This window comes from Drosophila ficusphila, unplaced genomic scaffold (genome assembly GCF_018152265.1).
Source record: "Drosophila ficusphila isolate 14025-0441.05 unplaced genomic scaffold, ASM1815226v1 contig_636, whole genome shotgun sequence".
Classification (NCBI taxonomy): Eukaryota; Metazoa; Arthropoda; class Insecta; order Diptera; family Drosophilidae; genus Drosophila; species Drosophila ficusphila.
Genome location: NW_025064569.1, coordinates 3,085,891 through 3,104,332, shown reverse-complemented (window position 1 = coordinate 3,104,332; position 18,442 = coordinate 3,085,891). Strand labels below are relative to the sequence as shown.

The 18,442-nt window shown below is 39.1% G+C and overlaps 1 protein-coding gene and 1 pseudogene across 4 annotated transcripts in view; one reads left to right on the top strand and one right to left on the bottom strand.

The window, feature by feature from the left end:
- The window catches only part of LOC108086330 (transcription-associated protein 1), a 118,328-nt gene that overhangs the window by 29,307 nt on the left and 70,579 nt on the right, over window positions 1-18,442 (top strand). For 3 of the 4 annotated variants that reach the window (XR_006245709.1, XR_006245708.1, XM_043208728.1), the window contains exon 4: window positions 10,937-11,103. Coding sequence is in view for 2 of the 4 variants with exons in the window: in XM_043208728.1 (XP_043064663.1) it covers window positions 10,937-11,103 (167 nt within the window). In the remaining 2 variants the exon portion in view is untranslated. Of the gene's footprint in view, window positions 1-10,936; window positions 11,104-18,442 lie in introns of those variants that run through there. The other variant, XM_043208729.1, reaches the window with a different exon arrangement.
- On the bottom strand, window positions 4,422-6,154 carry LOC122320563 (annotated as a pseudogene).

Here is an 18,442-nt window from a genome sequence, read left to right as displayed (position 1 = left end):
CGGTACGGCCGAAGATTCCTTAAGTTCGTACTCCGTACGTGGACGCGCTAGTGGTAGCGGTATTTCCGGTACCGGGTTGCGCCGCTCGAAGTCAGTTTCTAAAATGTTCACTCTATTCCCTATTTTCCTAACCTCTTCCTTTATGCCCACCATCTGAGTGGTCAAGGCCGTAATGGTAGCATCAAGACGGTTCAAAACTTCTTTCATTTCCTCCATTTTTAAAGTTAAATTTCCTTAGGAGTGTTTACTTTATTTTACTTTGGGTCGTAGCAGGGGATTTAGCAACAGTTTTCTTTTTATACCCTTGCAGAGCAAAAGGGTATTATAATTTCAGTCAGAAGTTTGCAACGCAGTGAAGGAGACACCTTAGACCCCATAAAGTATATATATTCTTGATCAGCATCACCATCTGAATCGAAATATGTATGTACGTCTGTCCGTCGGTCCGTCTGTCCGTCTGTCTGTTTCTATGTAAACTAGTCTCTCAGTTTTAAAGCTATCTTGCTGAAACTTTCCCAAAAGTTGTGTAGCTGTTGCACGCAGTATATAAGTCCGATCGGGCCGGATCGGCCGACTATATCGGATAGCTCCAATACAAGAGAATGAAATAAAAAAATCTTACGCCGTTGTTTTTTATCAGATCGACTTGATTTCTTCCATATGGCGTTTTCTAACTTCTATTGTATTTCGGATTAAATTTTATTAAAATCGGATAACTCTATCATATAGCTGCCATAGGAGAGTTCGAAATATATATATAGAATTAAATATCAAGTTTTTTAACAACTCTTATACTGAAAAAAAGTTTCAAAAAATCGGCCGACTTTTGGAGAAAACAATGTTTTCAAACAACTCTTGAATTACGAATTAAATTAGATCAAAATCGAACAACGATATCATATAGCTCCCATATGATCTATAGTCGAAAATATGGAAAATGAATAGAAAAATCGTCTAAGCTTCGATGTTGTTTAGCCTTTATACATTTTGTTCGACATATTTGATGACTGTAATGGTATATAAGCTTCGGCTTGCCAAAGCTAGCTTCCTTTCTTGTTTTTATTTTAAATTTGTTATATACGTTTATATTTTAATTTAATTTATTTTATTTTTTTGTAAATTCGGAATTGTGCGTATGTGGGAACGTTTCACTTACCCTCAGTATTTTCCTCCTTTATTCAGTTTGTGTTGTTTCAATGTTTATTCGTTTTCTTTCTTACAGGATTATTATTCTGAAATTAGATTAGAATTAGTAAGTGGTTTACTTTTTTGTTCATAATAAAAGAAACTTGGTAATTTTCATTTGAGCGTTGTGCGATTTTTATTAAATTTCGTGTATTTTCTCTTTGTTAATTTTGTCTAATTGTGTTTATCGGCGCGGTGGTCCGTATTTATCCATTTTAGCATTTCGCCTACTAAGGTACGGTTGCCACACAATCCACTTGGCAGCTTTTTTTGAATGCATTCCACATCCGTTAGCCTTTCCAGCAGATTGCCACTTACACGAAACATTTCACAAATTCTCCGTTTATCTTCAAAATATGTTTATAATCCTTCCGCTCGCAAATTAATTGCCGCAGCGGTTATCCGTGTTTATTTAATTAGAATTGCAATTTTTACACTCGCGAATAAGCTACCCAATGGTGTGGACTTATCGCCGCAACGGATTATCGCTTCTTTTCCTTAATATTACTTAGTGTCTTGTGCCCGCGAATATGCCGCGTCACAGGATACGTGGGCAGATCGCCGCGGCAGGTACTTAGTTATTCACAATTTTTTTGCGCCCGTGGGGAATGCCAGCTCTAAATGGCAGCATCCTCACCGCAGCGGGTAATTGTGGTTCACAACAAATTTTTATACTTCCATTTACATTTTCCACACGCACACGCACAACGCTTTTTATTAAAATATTTTACTTTTTAATTATTAACGAAATTTTCACAATTTTTTCTTTTCTTTTTGTTTGTCGGGTGGTTCTTGGGTCCCACTTTCGAGAGAAAGTGAAATCTGTTCGGGCGCCAGTTATGGCCAGACATGACCAGTAGTTATGGCCTGACATGACCAGTAGGGGAAGTATTTCCCTGAATATTACCTAATGAGCGTTATCTGCATCCTTGTGGTCCTTGCTCCCTTCGTCCTTCCTTCTATGTCTTGAATTTTTGTGGTATGAGTTTTAATTAAACAATATGAGCTTTAACGTTATAAATCGTTTATTCGTGCACCAATCGTCAACTTGCTGCTTTGGGGGTACAAATAGAAGTGATCTTAAAATATAACTAGCGTGGCTTGTTGACTGCATAAGCTGGCAGAGCGGTTGCCGCAATCCGATGCTGACAACAGCGGTTCTGGGCCAAAGTGTTGCCATACTCCAGGTGCTAGCGTTGTATTTCCGTTTGTGGGCTGGGGTATGGATGAGACAGCTAGCGATCGGTCAGTGCCCTTCTATTGTCGCGCTGCTGATAGCAGCGCTTCCGGATATTTCGGCTGACGTGTTGCTAAACTTCGGATGATATTCGATTAGCCGCGGCGATTGGAAGGGGTAGCGGCAGCTATTGTTGAGGCAGCTAGCGGCGGTCACTGCTCCTCCATTCTCACGTTACTGCCGTTGCAATTCTGGCGTTCTGTCGTTACACTGTCGTTCTGCCGCTGTCGTTTGGTCTCTGCTGCGTCTCTGCTGGTCGTCAAGTTGGTTGAGGGAAGTCGTGGTGTCTGGTATCCGGGTCGAGAGGCGATGAGGAGAAGGGGGCGCTTGGCCGGTGTTAACTTATATAAGTAAACTTATATATTATAATACTTAATACTGTAATACTAATATTATAAAGAGGTTAAATTTGTTTGTTTGTTTGTTTGTAACGAATAGGCTCCGGAACTACTGGTCCGATTTAAAAAATTATTTTACCGATAGAAAGCTAGGTACATTATCGGAGAGTAACATAGGCTATAATTTATTTTGAAAAAAATTAGGGATCCGTAAGAAAATTGCAATATTGTCGCATATAAAGTGAGTTGCTACCACATCACACTGACAAACACGCTACCATAGCATTTTAACTCAATATTTGTGGTTTACATTTATCATTTCCAAGTGAATTAAGTGTTTTCACATATTATGCAAACCTTAGTGCTCTCTGCTCAGTTAATTTCATGGACAAACGGGTTGTTTAGCTAATAAGCTTTTTTATTAGCTGTGGAAATTAAAGAATTAACAAAAATTTTGAGTTCGATTTATGCGAGAGCAGCGATTTTATTTCGACGAAAATGAGTTACAAATGTTCCGAGAGATCGAAAGGAAGTAGTTAGAATTACAACGGATCAGACAATTTCAGACCCAGAGTAGAAGCCAACAAGCAACGAGAGAGCGAATAGAATGATAGAGATAGAGAGCGATGGTTATTATGCAGATAAGATAAGAGCGCGCATTAAGAGAACCTAATTATCTGCTGCGGTTGGATGACCCGGGGGGAGTACCGTTGGAAGCTTGGCTTTCAACAGCATCTTTAAGGGGCAGCAGACACAGCTTATTAACTGCTCTATTCGTCACTCCTGATGTTGTCTTGAGGACTGCAACTCGAGCAACTCCATCTGCACCACACAGAAACTCAAGGACTCTCGCTAGGGGTCACTTCTTTGGAGGCAAGTTCTCGTCCTTGACCAGCACCACGTCACCGACAACCAGGCCAGGCTTCGGGGTACGCCATCGGGTCCAGCGGACTTCCTGCAAATAGGCCACACGTTGCCATTCATCCAATCGGAGCAAATCGGAATTTGCAAATTTGGAACAGGCTACGATGTCTGCGTATGGTGATTTTATTAGCAGAACCTTTCCACGATCATCAAGGCGATCCAAGCTATTCTCCTTACTGACGAGAGGTACAGCAAGGAGCGAGATTAATGAAGAGCCATTGGAGACGCCATATCCTCCGGAAACAATCCATCCCAGTCGAGTCTTTTGAATAAGCGGTAATCCAGGTGCGAGCTTAATTTGTCCAACGCACAACAGCTCGTAAAACAAACTGGCTCCAATCAAAAGATCCACACGCTGAGGGATATAAAATGTAGGGTCTGTAATGTAATTTAATGTTTTGCGGTATTTTCCAGCTGCCGATGTCCACATTAAAACTAGGCTGTAGCTCAGTTATATTGGGGGCAATAACTGCGGTTAGGTTCACCGTGTAATCAGACGTTCGGGACTGCATCGTAATATTAACTGAGTGACCATTTGTAACAAAGCTCGAATCACCGATTCCAGTAACAGAAGCCGAGGACTTTATCTTCTTTGTTTGAAGCTGATCTGCAAAGCGGATGTTATTAAATGCAGTTGAGAGCCCGAATCAAGAAGGACTCGACATGGAACGAAAACTCCAGAACGATTTTTTACGAGAACGGTGGCAGTGGCTAGGAGCACATTGTCAGTACTGAAATCCTGAGCAATAAGAGCAGTGGATGTGGAAGGCACGGGAGATGGTTCTACGACAGCATTGAGTGAGACAGCGGCAAGAGCTTCTGGAAGCTGTGATCCTGCCTTTGGAGAAGCTGAGGCTAAATTTCCCAAGTGAAGGAGGGTGTGGTGTTTAGCTCCGCATGCACGACAATTGCTGGAATTGCACTGCCTCAAATGATGCCCTATCTTAAGGCAGTTTATGCAAAGAGAGAGCCTCTTTACTTCTCGAAGCCGATTTGCAGGGGGCAGGGCATTAAAATCTTGGCAGGAATGAATGGAGTGACCAGAAGCATTACAGAACGAACAAATCCAAGGGTTAATATTTGTGGCAACAAAAGCGGATCTACAAGAACTAGACGTTCCGTTGATTCCCACCTGATTGCCAGACGCATAGCTTGCCATGGCGAAATCCATTGTCTCCAACGTTCTGCATCGCTGCTCCAAAAATGATGCCATGGATTCCCACGTCGGAATTAGATTGATGAATACTTGATCCTCTAATCGCTCCTCCCATTTGGCCTGGCTCGCAGGATTTAGCTTTTGAAGCAGTATTTGGACGATAATGCAACCTGCGATTTGTTCCGTCGTGCCCAATCCCTTTAGAGCACGAATATGACCGTTAAACTTATCGGACAGCTCACGAAGCATCGAGACGGAACCACTCTGCACTGCCTTAAGCCCCAGGATCTCAGTAATGTGTGCCTGAAAAACTAAACGACGATTATCAAATCTTTTTTGCAATAAGTCCAATGCTACAGAATAATTGCCATCCGAAATTTCCAGCGAGCGGATGGTTTCCAACGCAGAATCCCTCAGGCATGAACGTAGATGCTGGAGCTTTTCTATGTTGGTCAGGTCAGGATGACTATCTATGATGGTTGTAAACATAGAATAGAAATCTGCCCAATTCGCATAACCTCCAGAGAATTTCGGAAGTTCAAGAGCGGGAAGTGGAATAGCTCGGCGCAGAGCTTGTCGCTGTTGATGGCCGAAATAACCGGACGTATTACCATCAGCAAAGGTTGAGTGCTGAAGCAGTTGCGAGGAGCGCTTTGTGATCTCCGATCGAACCGTCGACTTAAGAATTACGACGACGTCATCAAATTTCGTCGAAATCCAACTCCTCAAGCTCGCTAAGAACCTTTTTAAATGCTCCTTGAAGTTCCTCAATAAGCTCCAACCTCACATGAAGGCCAGAATCGTCAAACGAATTCAACGCCGAACTTGAAAGAGATTCCATTAAACGCTCCACTCTATTAAATAGTGAATTTGCCTTGCGCTTCAGAAATGTCACCCTGTTTGAGCTGCTATTGCCGGTGACGCTTACCGAATTTTCTGAAGACATGTTAAGCAGCAACAACAACAATAATAAATGCAGCAGAATCGGTGGGCAAAATTCGTCTTCAGCGGGAAGATGAGCGCAAAGAGGAATAACGAACACGAAAACTTGTACCGCCTTATGTGTATAAGTTTGCGTAGCAAGAGTGATATTATTTGCACAAATTAATTTATAAACGTTGGTATTGTTTATGGCCGGCCAATGCACAATGAAGCTGCAACACCAAGTGAGATATGCAGCCTGGTAAAATGAATTAATTTTTGTGACTTGCACTGGGTATTTTTATGCACAAATCAAGTCGGGGTCTCCAAATGTTGAGCTAATAAGCTTTTTCATTAGCTATTTAAATAAAAACACGAAAATTTAGAGTTCGATTTCTGCAAAGGCAGCGAATTTATTTTAGCAGAAGCGATTAACAAAAATGGTCCGCGAGATCGAAAGGAAGAAGTTAGAATTACAACGGATCAGACAATTTCAGACCCAGAGTAGAAGCCAACAAGCAACGAGAGAGCGAATAGAATGATAGAGATAGAGAGCGATGATTATTATGCAGATAAAATAAGAGCGCGCATTAAGAGAACCTAATTATCTGCTGCGGCTGGATGACCCGACACGGGTAGTGTGTTCACTGTGAAATTGTGAAAAAAAAGAATTTTTATTCAATTTAACACACTGTCAGTTCAACACTGTGAAAATTCTGTGGATCGTGGATTTGAGGATAAATTCACCACTCTGTCCATAGTCCAAAATGCTTAGAGGACGACGTGCAAACATTGGCCGCAGACATCCAAGCCAGCACCAAGTATATTCACAAAACTTAAGCGAAGAACGACAAATGAGCACATGGAGATCATTGGCATCATTCAATCGCTTGGCATTCCAATATGACCCCACTGCGAACTACAGTGATAATGAAAATTTAGATATTGGACCAATGGCGACTATATACCGATATTGCAGTGCGTTAAAGTTTAAAAGAGAAACGGCTGGATTGTGCTGCGCAAGTGGAAAAGTCAAACTGGAAAAGTGTTAAATCACCATCTTTCTATACTTATATATATTATATTTAAAAAATGTTGCAACATTGACTATTATGTTGTTAAATTGTGTTGACCAGCGAAGCGGACACAGGACATCTATATATATATATATATATTTTATATGAAAAGGAACATTTTTATTTCATTTCACAACAGTAATGAATTCATTTTGATTACAAAAATCAAGTGTTATTTAGTTGAACTTGTCTAAGTAAATGCAAGTATGTATATCCAAAGTAATTACTGAATCGAGCAGAACACTACAGGCCAAAGACAAGCCAAAACCGTCATCGTCAATTATGATATGAAGAGGTTTAAGAAACTTATACCACTAGGGAAGAAATCACCCAGGGTAATTACCGGTATACTAACCGGACATTGCAGACTAAGGATTCACCTATTTAAAATAAGAATTGTAGGCAGCAAGACATGCAGATTTTGCGGTAGCGAGGATGAAACCTCCCTACACATAATTCCTGACTGCCCAGCCTTAGCAGTCAGAGAAGTAGAACCCTCGGTTCCCGGTCTCTTCCGCATCGACTCAACAAAGCTCGTTGACTTTATCGGAGGAACCGGGGTTGAAGGGTGAGATTTAAGCTCAGATAGGGGGGTACAATAGATCCAGTTGGGTCAAGGTAGTCAATGTAAGCATTACCTATTTGCAACACGTTTCTCTCTTTCGAAAACTTGCCGATTACTTACGAAATAAGACCAGCAAACATGGTGCACGTGTTATTGATTTACCCTAAGTTCGATGGAGAACGCACAATAAACAAGACTCAGTCAGTCAACGTTGTTAAATCCAAAATCTGAAAAGATCATGTCATTTAAAATGACATATAGTTTTTTTCCATGAGCTTCCACGTTAAAAAATTACAATCGATTGAAATGGAGTTCACAAACGCAGAAATTCGGGCAATTTTGAAATTTTATTTCGCACAGGGAAAAACTGCTGCGTAATCTCGCAAACAGATTATTGCTGTCTTAGGAGATAACAAACTTTCGATTCAAACCGCCGAACAGTGGTTTAGGCGATTCCGAAGTGGCAATTTTGATACCGAAACACCAAAGCCTTCCGGACGACCAAAGACCGTTGATACGGATAAAATCATGGAAATAGTGGATCGTCATGTGACTTTTATAACCATCGCAGAGGAGCTGCAGCTAAGCACGGAAACCGTCCATAGGCATTTAAAGTCGAGAAATTTAACAAAAAAGCTCGATGTATGGCTGCCTCATGAGTTATCCCAAAAAAACCTTTTCGACCGTGTGTCAATCTCCGAATCTTTGTTGCACCGTAATAAACTCCACTCATTTCTGGATCGGTTAGTCACTGGTGATGAAAAATGGATCACATATGACAACATAAAGCGTTAAAGATCCTGGTCGAAAACGGTGGAAAAGCCAGGACTGACGGCTCAGAAGGTGTTGCTGAGTGTATGGTGGGATATCAGAGGAATTATCCATTATGAAGTGTTGCCCTATGGCCAAACCATCAATTCTGACCTCTACTGTGAACAACTGGAGCGATTGAAGATTGCATTTGAACAGAAGCGGCCAGCCATGGTGAATCGTAAGGGCGTTGTGTTCCATCATGACAACGCCAGGCCCCATACATCTCTGGTGACGCGTCACAAGCTACGGGAGCTTGGTTGGGAAGTGTTAATGCATCCACCTTATAGTCCGGACATTGCCCAAGCGATTACCATCTGTTTTTGGCCATGCAAAATTTTTTCGATGGACAAAAATTGAGTTCAAGGGAGGATTTTGAAAATCGAATCGCCGAGTTTTTTGCCAGTAGGAACAAGGACTTCTTTAGGAGAGGCATATACAAGTTACCATCAAAATGACAGAAAATCATCGTTCTCTTCGACATATTGCACTTAAATCGGACAACGCTAACTATGTTTAAATCGTCGTCAAAAGTTAATAAAGAAACCGGTATGTCATTACCAAACAACCTAATACTTGGTCAACAGACCATTCGCACGATTTCTCACTGCGCGCATTAATTAATAAAAAAAAAAGAAAATTTTAAGGTTTTGTGCGAAAATTAATAAAAATATCAAGCCTAATTAAATTAAATATTTTTATAGGAATTATCTTTAAACGCTACCACAATCGTGATGGAGAACTATTGTTATGAATAAATTGTGTAAATTGAAAATTAACAACTGCTAAGCGTTTACCGTGGGGCCATGCCGAACAACAATAATGTTAAAAGAAGCGACTTGAACATAGGGACGATTTAATGAATGACATCATTTTGGAGACGGAGTAAATGGTCTAGGTGGTTGGGTGGGCTAATGCAAGTTGCTGAACAACAACTACAGCAACAACATTCAAGTCAAATTGTTTTAGAATCGTATTTTTTCTTTATCTACCTATTGTCGATCGTTTAATAACCATTTCTTTCTTTCTTCTTTATCTTGTCAGTTTTGAGTGAGTTAATTCCCCTACCTCAAAGCACGCGAAATCAAATAATATTACTGCATAAAACGCCAGCATATGCTACAAACTTCCCCTGAGTTCATTTCCCAGGGACGAAATGGCAGTAGAAATCATTTTCGAAAAGAATTTCTTCGCTCATTTAAGCAAAAAGAAAAAGTGGACCACCATGAAGGGAGTGGACTCCATGGCAAGTCACACCATAGCGTGGTATACGGATGGGTCCCTAACTAATCAAGTACCATGAATCTTTAGGCCAATACATCAGCATATTCCAAGCTGAGGTATGTGCCATAGGACGGTGTGCGAAGCTCAACATAAAGCGAGGGTACACAAACATGGAAATTGCTATCCTTTCGGACAGGCGAGCGGCAATTACTGCACTTTACAGTAATAAAATCACCTCGAAGCTGGTTCGAGAAGTAAGAAAAAAGTTAAACCTTCTGTTAATATGGTTAATCCTTAAGTTAAGATGGATCCCAGTACATAAAAACATATCCGGGAACGAACTAGCCGACAGGCTAGCTAAATTAGGGGCAGAACGTCCCCTTATAGGACCCGAGCCTTATTGTGGCATATGCAGACACACAATCAAAGATTATCTGAGAAAGGACGAGGAACATATGAGGTAAGCCTGCTGGGAGAACACCACAGGCAAAAGACAAGCCAAAATCCTCATCGTCAATTATGACATAAAAAGGTTCAAGTAACTTATACCATTAGGAAAGAACTCACCCAGGGTAATTACCGGTTTACTAACCGGACATTGCAAACTAAGGAGTCACCTATGTAATATAGGGATTGTTAACAGCAAGATGTGCAGATTCTGTGATAGTGAGGGCGAAACCTCCCTACACATAATCTCAGAATGCCCAGCCTTTAGTAGCCTGAGAAGTAGAACCCTCGGTTCCCGGTCTCTTACACTTGGGACCTCCGGAAGCATCGACCCAACAAAGCTTCTTGATTTTTTCGGAGGTGCCGGGTTGATGGGTGAGCTTTAAGCTCAGATAGGGGTAACAATAGATCCAGGTGGGTCGAGATAGCCAATTCCACACGACGTCCTTTTATATATATAGAAGATTGTTTTTCATATGAACTTGGGAATGACATTTTTAGAAGTTCATTGGTGATTTCACAAAGGGTATCCTCCTTCATGCCACCAACGAACACATTAATGACTTATAAGAATTTTCTCCGTACAAAATTCGTATAAGTCACCGATGAATCGTTCGCGGATATGGGGAAAAGTTTCATCGAGAGCGTCTTGTATACGAAAAGTCGACATCCCATATAAATAGTCTCTTGAAGTGTCATTCGTGAGTCACCACCACCCACCTTACTCCGCTGTCACCAATGAGTCATCGTACAATTCCTCGGCGACAAGGCACTTTTGGAACTGCAGGGTATATCTATTCAGTTTTAATTGTCTTTTCGGATATTGCGATTAAGAAATTTATACACTTTAAAAAAGAAACTTATTTTTGTTGGGTTCGAAGTGTTCTATACTGGGTTGTAAGCTTCTAAAAAAAAAAAAAAAAAAAAAGTAACAACCATTGTTAAGGTATAAAAATCATTAATTTAGTTTATTATTTAAGCGTCACTATTACTTTGTAAGCTCAATCCGCAACCAATTTAATTATTTAACATCCTTTTTTTTATTTTTTTCAGTATAATCTTCTTCCGCGAGGAATATTATCTTTGAAAGTTTTACAGGAACTCCCAATAATTGTTGTTCTTATGTACCAAATATATAAAAACGCTGTACATCAAGAAGTATCTGAATTCATTCCTTTAATATTGACCACTATAAACCTTCAACCTACTTTAACACAAAGGTAATTAAAAATATTTATGTCTAAACTACTTTTTAAACTGCAGCTTCTAAAGCAATTTATACTAACATTTTTAGCACAAAATTAGTCCGTAACATTTATAGCAAAAAATTAGGCCGTAAAACAAGAAACGAAGATAGCTTCGGCTAGCAATAAGCCAAAGCTTATATACTTTTGGGGTCTTCAAATATGTCGAACAAAATACATTAACGCTAAACAACGTCGTGGCTATGACGATTTTTCTATTAATCGTCTATATTTACGACGATTGTTCATATGACAGCGATATTGTTGTCCGATTTTGATGAAATGAAATTTTAAATTCAAGAGTCGTTAACAATGTCTAATTTACAAAAATAATGACTGTCTGATGAAAAACAACGATGTTATAATTTTATTTCCGTTAATTCTGTATAGATTTTTCAATCTTTCCTATGGGAGCTATATGATATAGTTGTCCGATTTTTATGAAATTTTTTTTATAATTCAACTTGATTTCTCCCAGATGGGGTTTTTCAACTACTATCGAGCTTAGAATAATATTTGACCAAAATCTGATAAATCTATCATATAGCTGCCATAGGAAAGATCTAACAAGAAAGGAAGCTAGCTTCGGCAAGCCGAAGCTTATATACCCTTGCAGTCCGCAAATATTTCGAACAGAATACACAAAGGCTAAACAACATTTCTATTAATTTTTCATATTTTTGACTATTGTTCATATGGCAGCTACATATATGATATAGTCGTCCGATTTTGATGAAATTTGATTTTTTATTCAAGAGTCGTTAAAAAACTTTATATTCCAAAAATCATAATTTTCTGATCAGAAATAACGATGTTATCATTTTATTTCCGTTAATTCTTTATAGATTTTTCGATCTTTTCTGGCAGCTATTAGATATAGTTGTCCGATTTTTATGAAATTTTTTTTATAAATCAAGGCTAGCTAAAAAACTTGATACTCAACAAGAAAGGAAGCTAGCTTCGGCAAGCCGAAGCTTATATACCCTTGCAGTCATTAAACATATCGAACAAAATACATAAAGGCTAACAACATCGAAGCTATGACGACTTTTCTATTAATTTTCCATATTTTCGACTATTGTTCATTTGGCAGCTATATGATATAGTTGTCCGATTTTTATGAAATTTTTTTCTCGGTTCAAGGGTAGTTCATAAAGTCGATGTTGTAAAAATCATGCTCGTGGAATAAAAAACAACAACGTTATGATTATTTTGCCATTATTTCCATATATATTTTTAGATCTTTCCTATGGCAGCTATATGATAGGGTTATTCGATTTTGATAAAATTTAATCCGAAATTTAATAACCGTTAGAAAACGCCATCTTGAAGAATTCAAGTCGATCTGATCAAAAACAACGGCGTAATAATTTTTTATCCTTTATTTTTTTGACCTCTTGTATGGGAGTTATCCGATATAGTCGGCCGATCCGGCTCGTTCCGACTTATATACTGCGTGCAATAACTACACATCTTTTGGGAAAGTTTCAGCAATATAGCTTTAAAACTGAGAGACTAGTTTAGGCAGAAACGGACAGGAGGACAGACGGACAGACGGACAGACGGACAGACAGACAGACGGACAGACGTACAGACGTATTTCGACTCAGATCGTGATGCTGATCAAGAATATATATACTTTATGGGGTCTGAGGTGTCTCCTTCACTGCGTTGCAAACTTCTGGCCAAAATTATAATACCCTTTGCTCTGCAAGGGTATAAAAAATCATAGTCGTGTGATGAAAAACAATGACGTTATCAATTAATTTCCATTAATTCTATATATATTTGTTGACCTCTCCTATGGGAGCTATGTGATAGAGTTATCCGATTTCGATAAAATTTAAATCGAAATTCAATAGTAGTTATAAAACGCCATCTGAAAGAAATCAAGTCGATCTGATCAAAAACAACGGAGTGAGATTTTTTTTTTCAATCTCTCGTAAGGGAGCTATCCGATATAGTCAGCCGATCCGGCTCGTTCCGACTTATATACTGCGTGCAATAGCTACACAACTTTTGGGAAAGTTTCAGCAAGATAGCTTTAAGGGGGGCTTCTCATGTAACATGCCAAAAAGTAGTGGTTTTTTGGGAATTTTTTTCACTTGGAAAATGAAAACTTACACGAATAATTTTTTGCACATATTTGAAGACATGTTTAAAGTATGAGAAAAACATTTTTTGAAAATTCTAAAAAACAAAATGGCGGACTTATTCAAGGTCGCGTGTGGCTCGACGCGGCTGAGGGACTTATTGCGGTACAGTGTGGAGCAAAAAGTTTTCATCTGAAAAAAAAAAAAAATTTTTGTATGCAGCAAGGTTCAAACGAGTGCGTGAATGTCAGCCACTTCAAAAAATTCGATTTTAAAATATTGAAATCACGCCTTGAAAAAAAAAGTGCCATTTTTTCGTCTTTTTTTTTGCTGAATTGGGCTGAAAAGTGTATAAAATAACTTTTTTTCACAATTTCAGATATTCACGCACTCGTTCAATGTATAATCTGCAAAAAACTTTTTAGAAATCAAAAATCGGTTCAGTAGTTTTTCCGTAATCGTGTACCGCGTTTTTTAAAACATAGTTTTGAGAAAAAACGATTTAAAGTTTTGAGTTAGTGTGGGTCTTGAACTTGAGCGCGCTCGTTCAATCACTGATATTTTCCATAATATTGAGAGTTGAGTTATAAAACTTCGGGAATATACTCTCAAGACGTTATTCTATCGATTTATGAAAAAAAAAAATTTCGATTTTTTTAAAATTTTACATGAGAAGCCCCCCTTAAAACTGAGAGACTAGTTTACATAGAAACAGACAGACGGACAGACGGACCAACGGACAGACGTACATACATATTTCGATTCAGATGGTGATGCTGATCAAGAATATATATACTTTATGGGGTCTAAGGTGTCTCCTTCATTGCGTTGCAAACTTCTGACTTAAATTATAATACCCTTTTGCTCTGCAAGGGTATAAAAATATGTATAGAAATAATAGCAAAAAAAATTATAACGTCATTGTTTTTTTTTTCATGAGCATGATTTTTAAAACATCGACTTTTTTAACTTCCCTTGAACCGAGAAAATTTTTTTAAAAATCGGACTACTCATATAGCTAACATCATTGTTTTTCATCAGATTCTCATGATTTTTGGAATTTAGACATTTTTAACGACTCTTCGAATTTCGTATTAAATTTCATAGAAATCGGGCAACTATATAATATACCTTTCATATAAACAATCGTCGAAAATATTGAAAATTAATAGATAAACCGTCATATATTCGATGTTGTTTATGTTTTATGTATTTTGTTCGACAAATTTGATTACTGCAAGGTTTTATCAGCTTCGGCTTGCTTTAAATAGCTTCCTTTCTTGTTTTTTTTTTGTTTTAGATTTTTATGCCAAAACGTGATTTCTGCAGGAAAGTCTTCTCGTTTTTGAAATGCCTTACTTTATATATCCGAACTGATCCTTTATTTAAATCGGAGTTATTAGAGTTACATATACAAAAGAAAAAAACAAAAGCCAACATCGAGAATTTAATTTACGTTAAGATTTGAAATTTAAAGATTTGAGTTAGGCTGCGGCATGCCCAAACATGCCTTATAACTATATTATTTTTTACAGACGTTTAAGTAATAAAAGTATCGGTCTTCTTAGTTTTTTGTATTTAGAAAAAAGCACCCTACAGTGGTGGCCGTAAGTATTTTGTCAAAATAAAAGTGAAATATACTCGAAACCTGAACTTGCTTCTTTTAACTTTTGGTATCAATGGAAAGGTAATTCAAATGCCGTTTGAATGATACCATACTTTTCTCAACTCATTCGATATTTATTGAAAAGGGCCATTTTAAACAAAAAGTCAAAAAAAAAAAAACTTTTCCCTCGGCTTCAAAACTAAAATTTTTGGATGCAAAAAGTTTCTTTAATCAAAAATAATAGACACTGCAAAAATAATTCTTCAAAAATAATTTTTCTTCTATTTTTAATGATTTTTTGAAGGTGACAATGTCGGAAAAAATTTGTATGGAAAAGAGAAAAAAAATGCGTATTTCTAGTCATTTTCAAAAAATCATTAAAAATAGAAGAAAAATTATTTTTGAAGAATTCTTTTTGCAGTTATGGCTTATGGTTACTTATGGCCACCATTGTATATATCGTTGTTTTTGAAAATATGCCTACTAGTACCAATAACGAATTGTATATATAGTATGTAAATGGCATTTATTGCTGTTTCGGCAAAGTTTGTGGGGCGTTTAGGATGAAAAAGGGAGAGATATAAAGTGTAATCCGAAATTGTTTTTAATAAGGCAAAGTGCATAATGCTTAGACAGACAGCTTAGTTCATTTTAAATTTACTGAAGTGTAAGGCGAGAGTGATTCCCTTATGCGAATTCAACTGCAATATCTCTCTCGCCCTTCCGATGAGGGCATGTAAGGAATATCTGTGTAAATTAAATTTTGGTCACAAATCGAACTCCCTTTTTTAACCCTTGCCAGTTCTTTGCTTTCGTTCTTTTTTTTTTTTTTTTTTTTTTTTTTTTTTAGCTTTGCTTTGTTTATTGAATCTTCTCCTTACGAGACTAACAATAAGTGTATCAAATCTTATACTATAACCTAACTATCAGTCATATAGACTGAAACAGTAAAAAATGGCCCTGACAAATTATGGCTGGGTTGGAAGGTCGTTACGTTTCAGGCGGGTTCTTCTGGAAACCCGAGTCAGATCCCTTGCAAGAGGATTTGGATGTGCTGAGAGTTTTTCCTTGTATGACGCTTTTTGCTTCTCTATTTCATCTTTTACTGCGAGAATGCCAAGGTCCCTGTGGATGTTTTGGTTTCGAATATACCATGGTGCCCCAGTGATAATTCTCAGGATCTTTGCTTGAGCGCGCTGTATGATGTCTATGTTAGTTTTGCTCGCGTCCCCCAGAGCTGGGAGCCATACGTTCAGATTGGTTTAAGAGTGGAGTTGTAGAGCAGTACCTTGTAGTCCAGACACATGGGCGATCGGGCGTTTATAATCCAGTGGAGGCTGCTGGCTTTTAGTTTTAGATGTAGTTTCTTGCATTCGATGTGTTAGGCGTCTATCGAGGTGGACGCCGAGATACGTTTCTTCGTTGACTTGGGGGATTTGTGTGCTATTCAAGTAGATCGGAGAGCATGTTTGTCTGTTGAGAGTAAACGTTACGTGCTTACACTTCTGTTCGTTTATTTTCATACGCCAGTCGGATAGCCACTTCTCTACTACCGTGAGGTGATTGGCTAATTGGGATGTTGCACGGACTGGGCATCTGGAGCGGCTGAGGATCGCAGTATCGTCAGCGAAGGTGGATGTTAGCAGTCGGTCGCTCGTGGGAATATCCGCTGTGTAAAGGACGAATAGAGTTGGTCCAAGTGCGCTTCCTTGTGGGACTCCAGCTTCGATTTTATAGTTTTCGGATGTTGTTGTGTTGCACCTCACTGCGAAGACTCTGTTGTAGAGATACGACTCGAGTAATTTGTGAGTGTACCCGGGAAAGTGTGTTTTGATTTTATGCATAAGACCGTTGAGCCAGACGCGGTCGAATGCTTGGGATACGTCGAGGAATATCGCGCTGCAGTATTCTCTATGTTCGAAGGCTGTGCGAATCTCTGATGTTATTCTGTTTACTTGCTCGATAGTTCCATGTTTTTCTCTGAAGCCAAAATGATGGGCTGGGATAATGTTATGAGCTCCCATATATGGTATTATACGTGTTAGAAGGCATTTTTTCGAACAGTTTGGACAGGCATGATAAACGACTTATTGGTCTGTAAGAGGACGGAATCGTGTGATCTTTTCCGGGCTTCGGTATCATTATAATTATTAACTTTTTCCATTTTTTTGGGTAGTAGCCAAGACTTATGATCCCATTGAAGAGTTTACAGATGACCTCAATAGCACAGTTTGGAAGTTCAATTATAATTTTTGGAGTTATTTGGTCACCGCCGGGAGCCTTTTTCGGTTTTAGCACCCGAATGACTTTGGTGATCTCGTTCGGTTGAAACGGTGTTATTGTGGATTCACTTTCAGTTTGGATTTGCGGTAGAACAAAATTATTTGCAGCGGGATTCGGCTGGAAGACGCCCCTGAGATGTGAGACAAATGTTTCGGCTCTGTCTGTGTCGCTGCGCGCCCAGCCACCTAAAGAATTTTTTATCGGGGAGACGGTTTCAACCAGAGAGCTTAGTTTTAGGTGAGCCCTCCACAAGGGCACATCATAGGGCGTTTGCACTAGTTGGAGAGAGTTTCTTAATATATCTCAGTTGTGCGTTTTCGGCATCTTGCTTCAGAACCCGGTTTAGTTTGCGGGTGGCTTCACTTAGACGTTGCTTTGAGCATGGCGATCTGCTGGTTTGCCACGCCCGTCGCAGACGCCTCTTTTCCAGAACGAGCTGTTCAATTTGCAGGTTGGTTTTGAACTTCTTTATTTGCACATCATGTCGTTGTGGTGTTGAGATCCTGGCTGCTGTGACGTGTACCTCTTCCAGGGCGGCAGTCAATGTCCTCTTCAATATTGAACTGGGTGGTCAGCTCAATGTGGGAACTCACGTACTTCCTGTATTTCATTCAGTCAGTTCTGTGCGACGTCAGCCTGTAGGGGTGGTCCGTAATTTCTGGGCTTTAAAGAAGGGTTATCAATATTGGAGAGTGGTGTGATGAGAGATCGGGTAGGGCCGTGGCACTTATTAGGTCGCGGGGGATGTTTTTTGTCACCGCAAAATCAATTAGATCTGGAATCTTTCTGGGGTCTGCTGGCCAATATGTGGGGCTACCAGGAGAAACGTAGTCCAACTTATTTCTCACATTTATAAGTGCATTATAAAGTTGCTTTGCCTTGGAGTAACGAGGCGTGATCCCCAGTGCGTATGCTTGGCGTTGTAATCTCCAGCAGCTATGAAGCGATCCCCAAGTGAGTTGTAGAAATCCATGAATTGACCTTCAGAGATTGTAAAGCGAGGTGGGCTGTAGACAGCGGCGATGCAAAGGTTGTCGTTTCCTGACTGCACTTTTATAGACGTGGCTTGCAAGTAATTTGTTGCAAACCTTTGGTGAAAATGGTGTTTGATGCGTTCTCTAATTAAGATGCCGGTGCCGCCGTGGGCTTTACCATCGGGATGATCTGTGCGGTAGAAGGTATACCCCCGTATATGGAAGTTATATTTGCTTGTGAGGTGAGTTTCAACCAGCAGCATGGCGTCGATGTGATTTACATTTAGGAATTGAGTTATTTCCAGTTTATGCCGTGAAATGCCGTTGGCATTCCACATGGGTATTCGTAGATTGTTCAT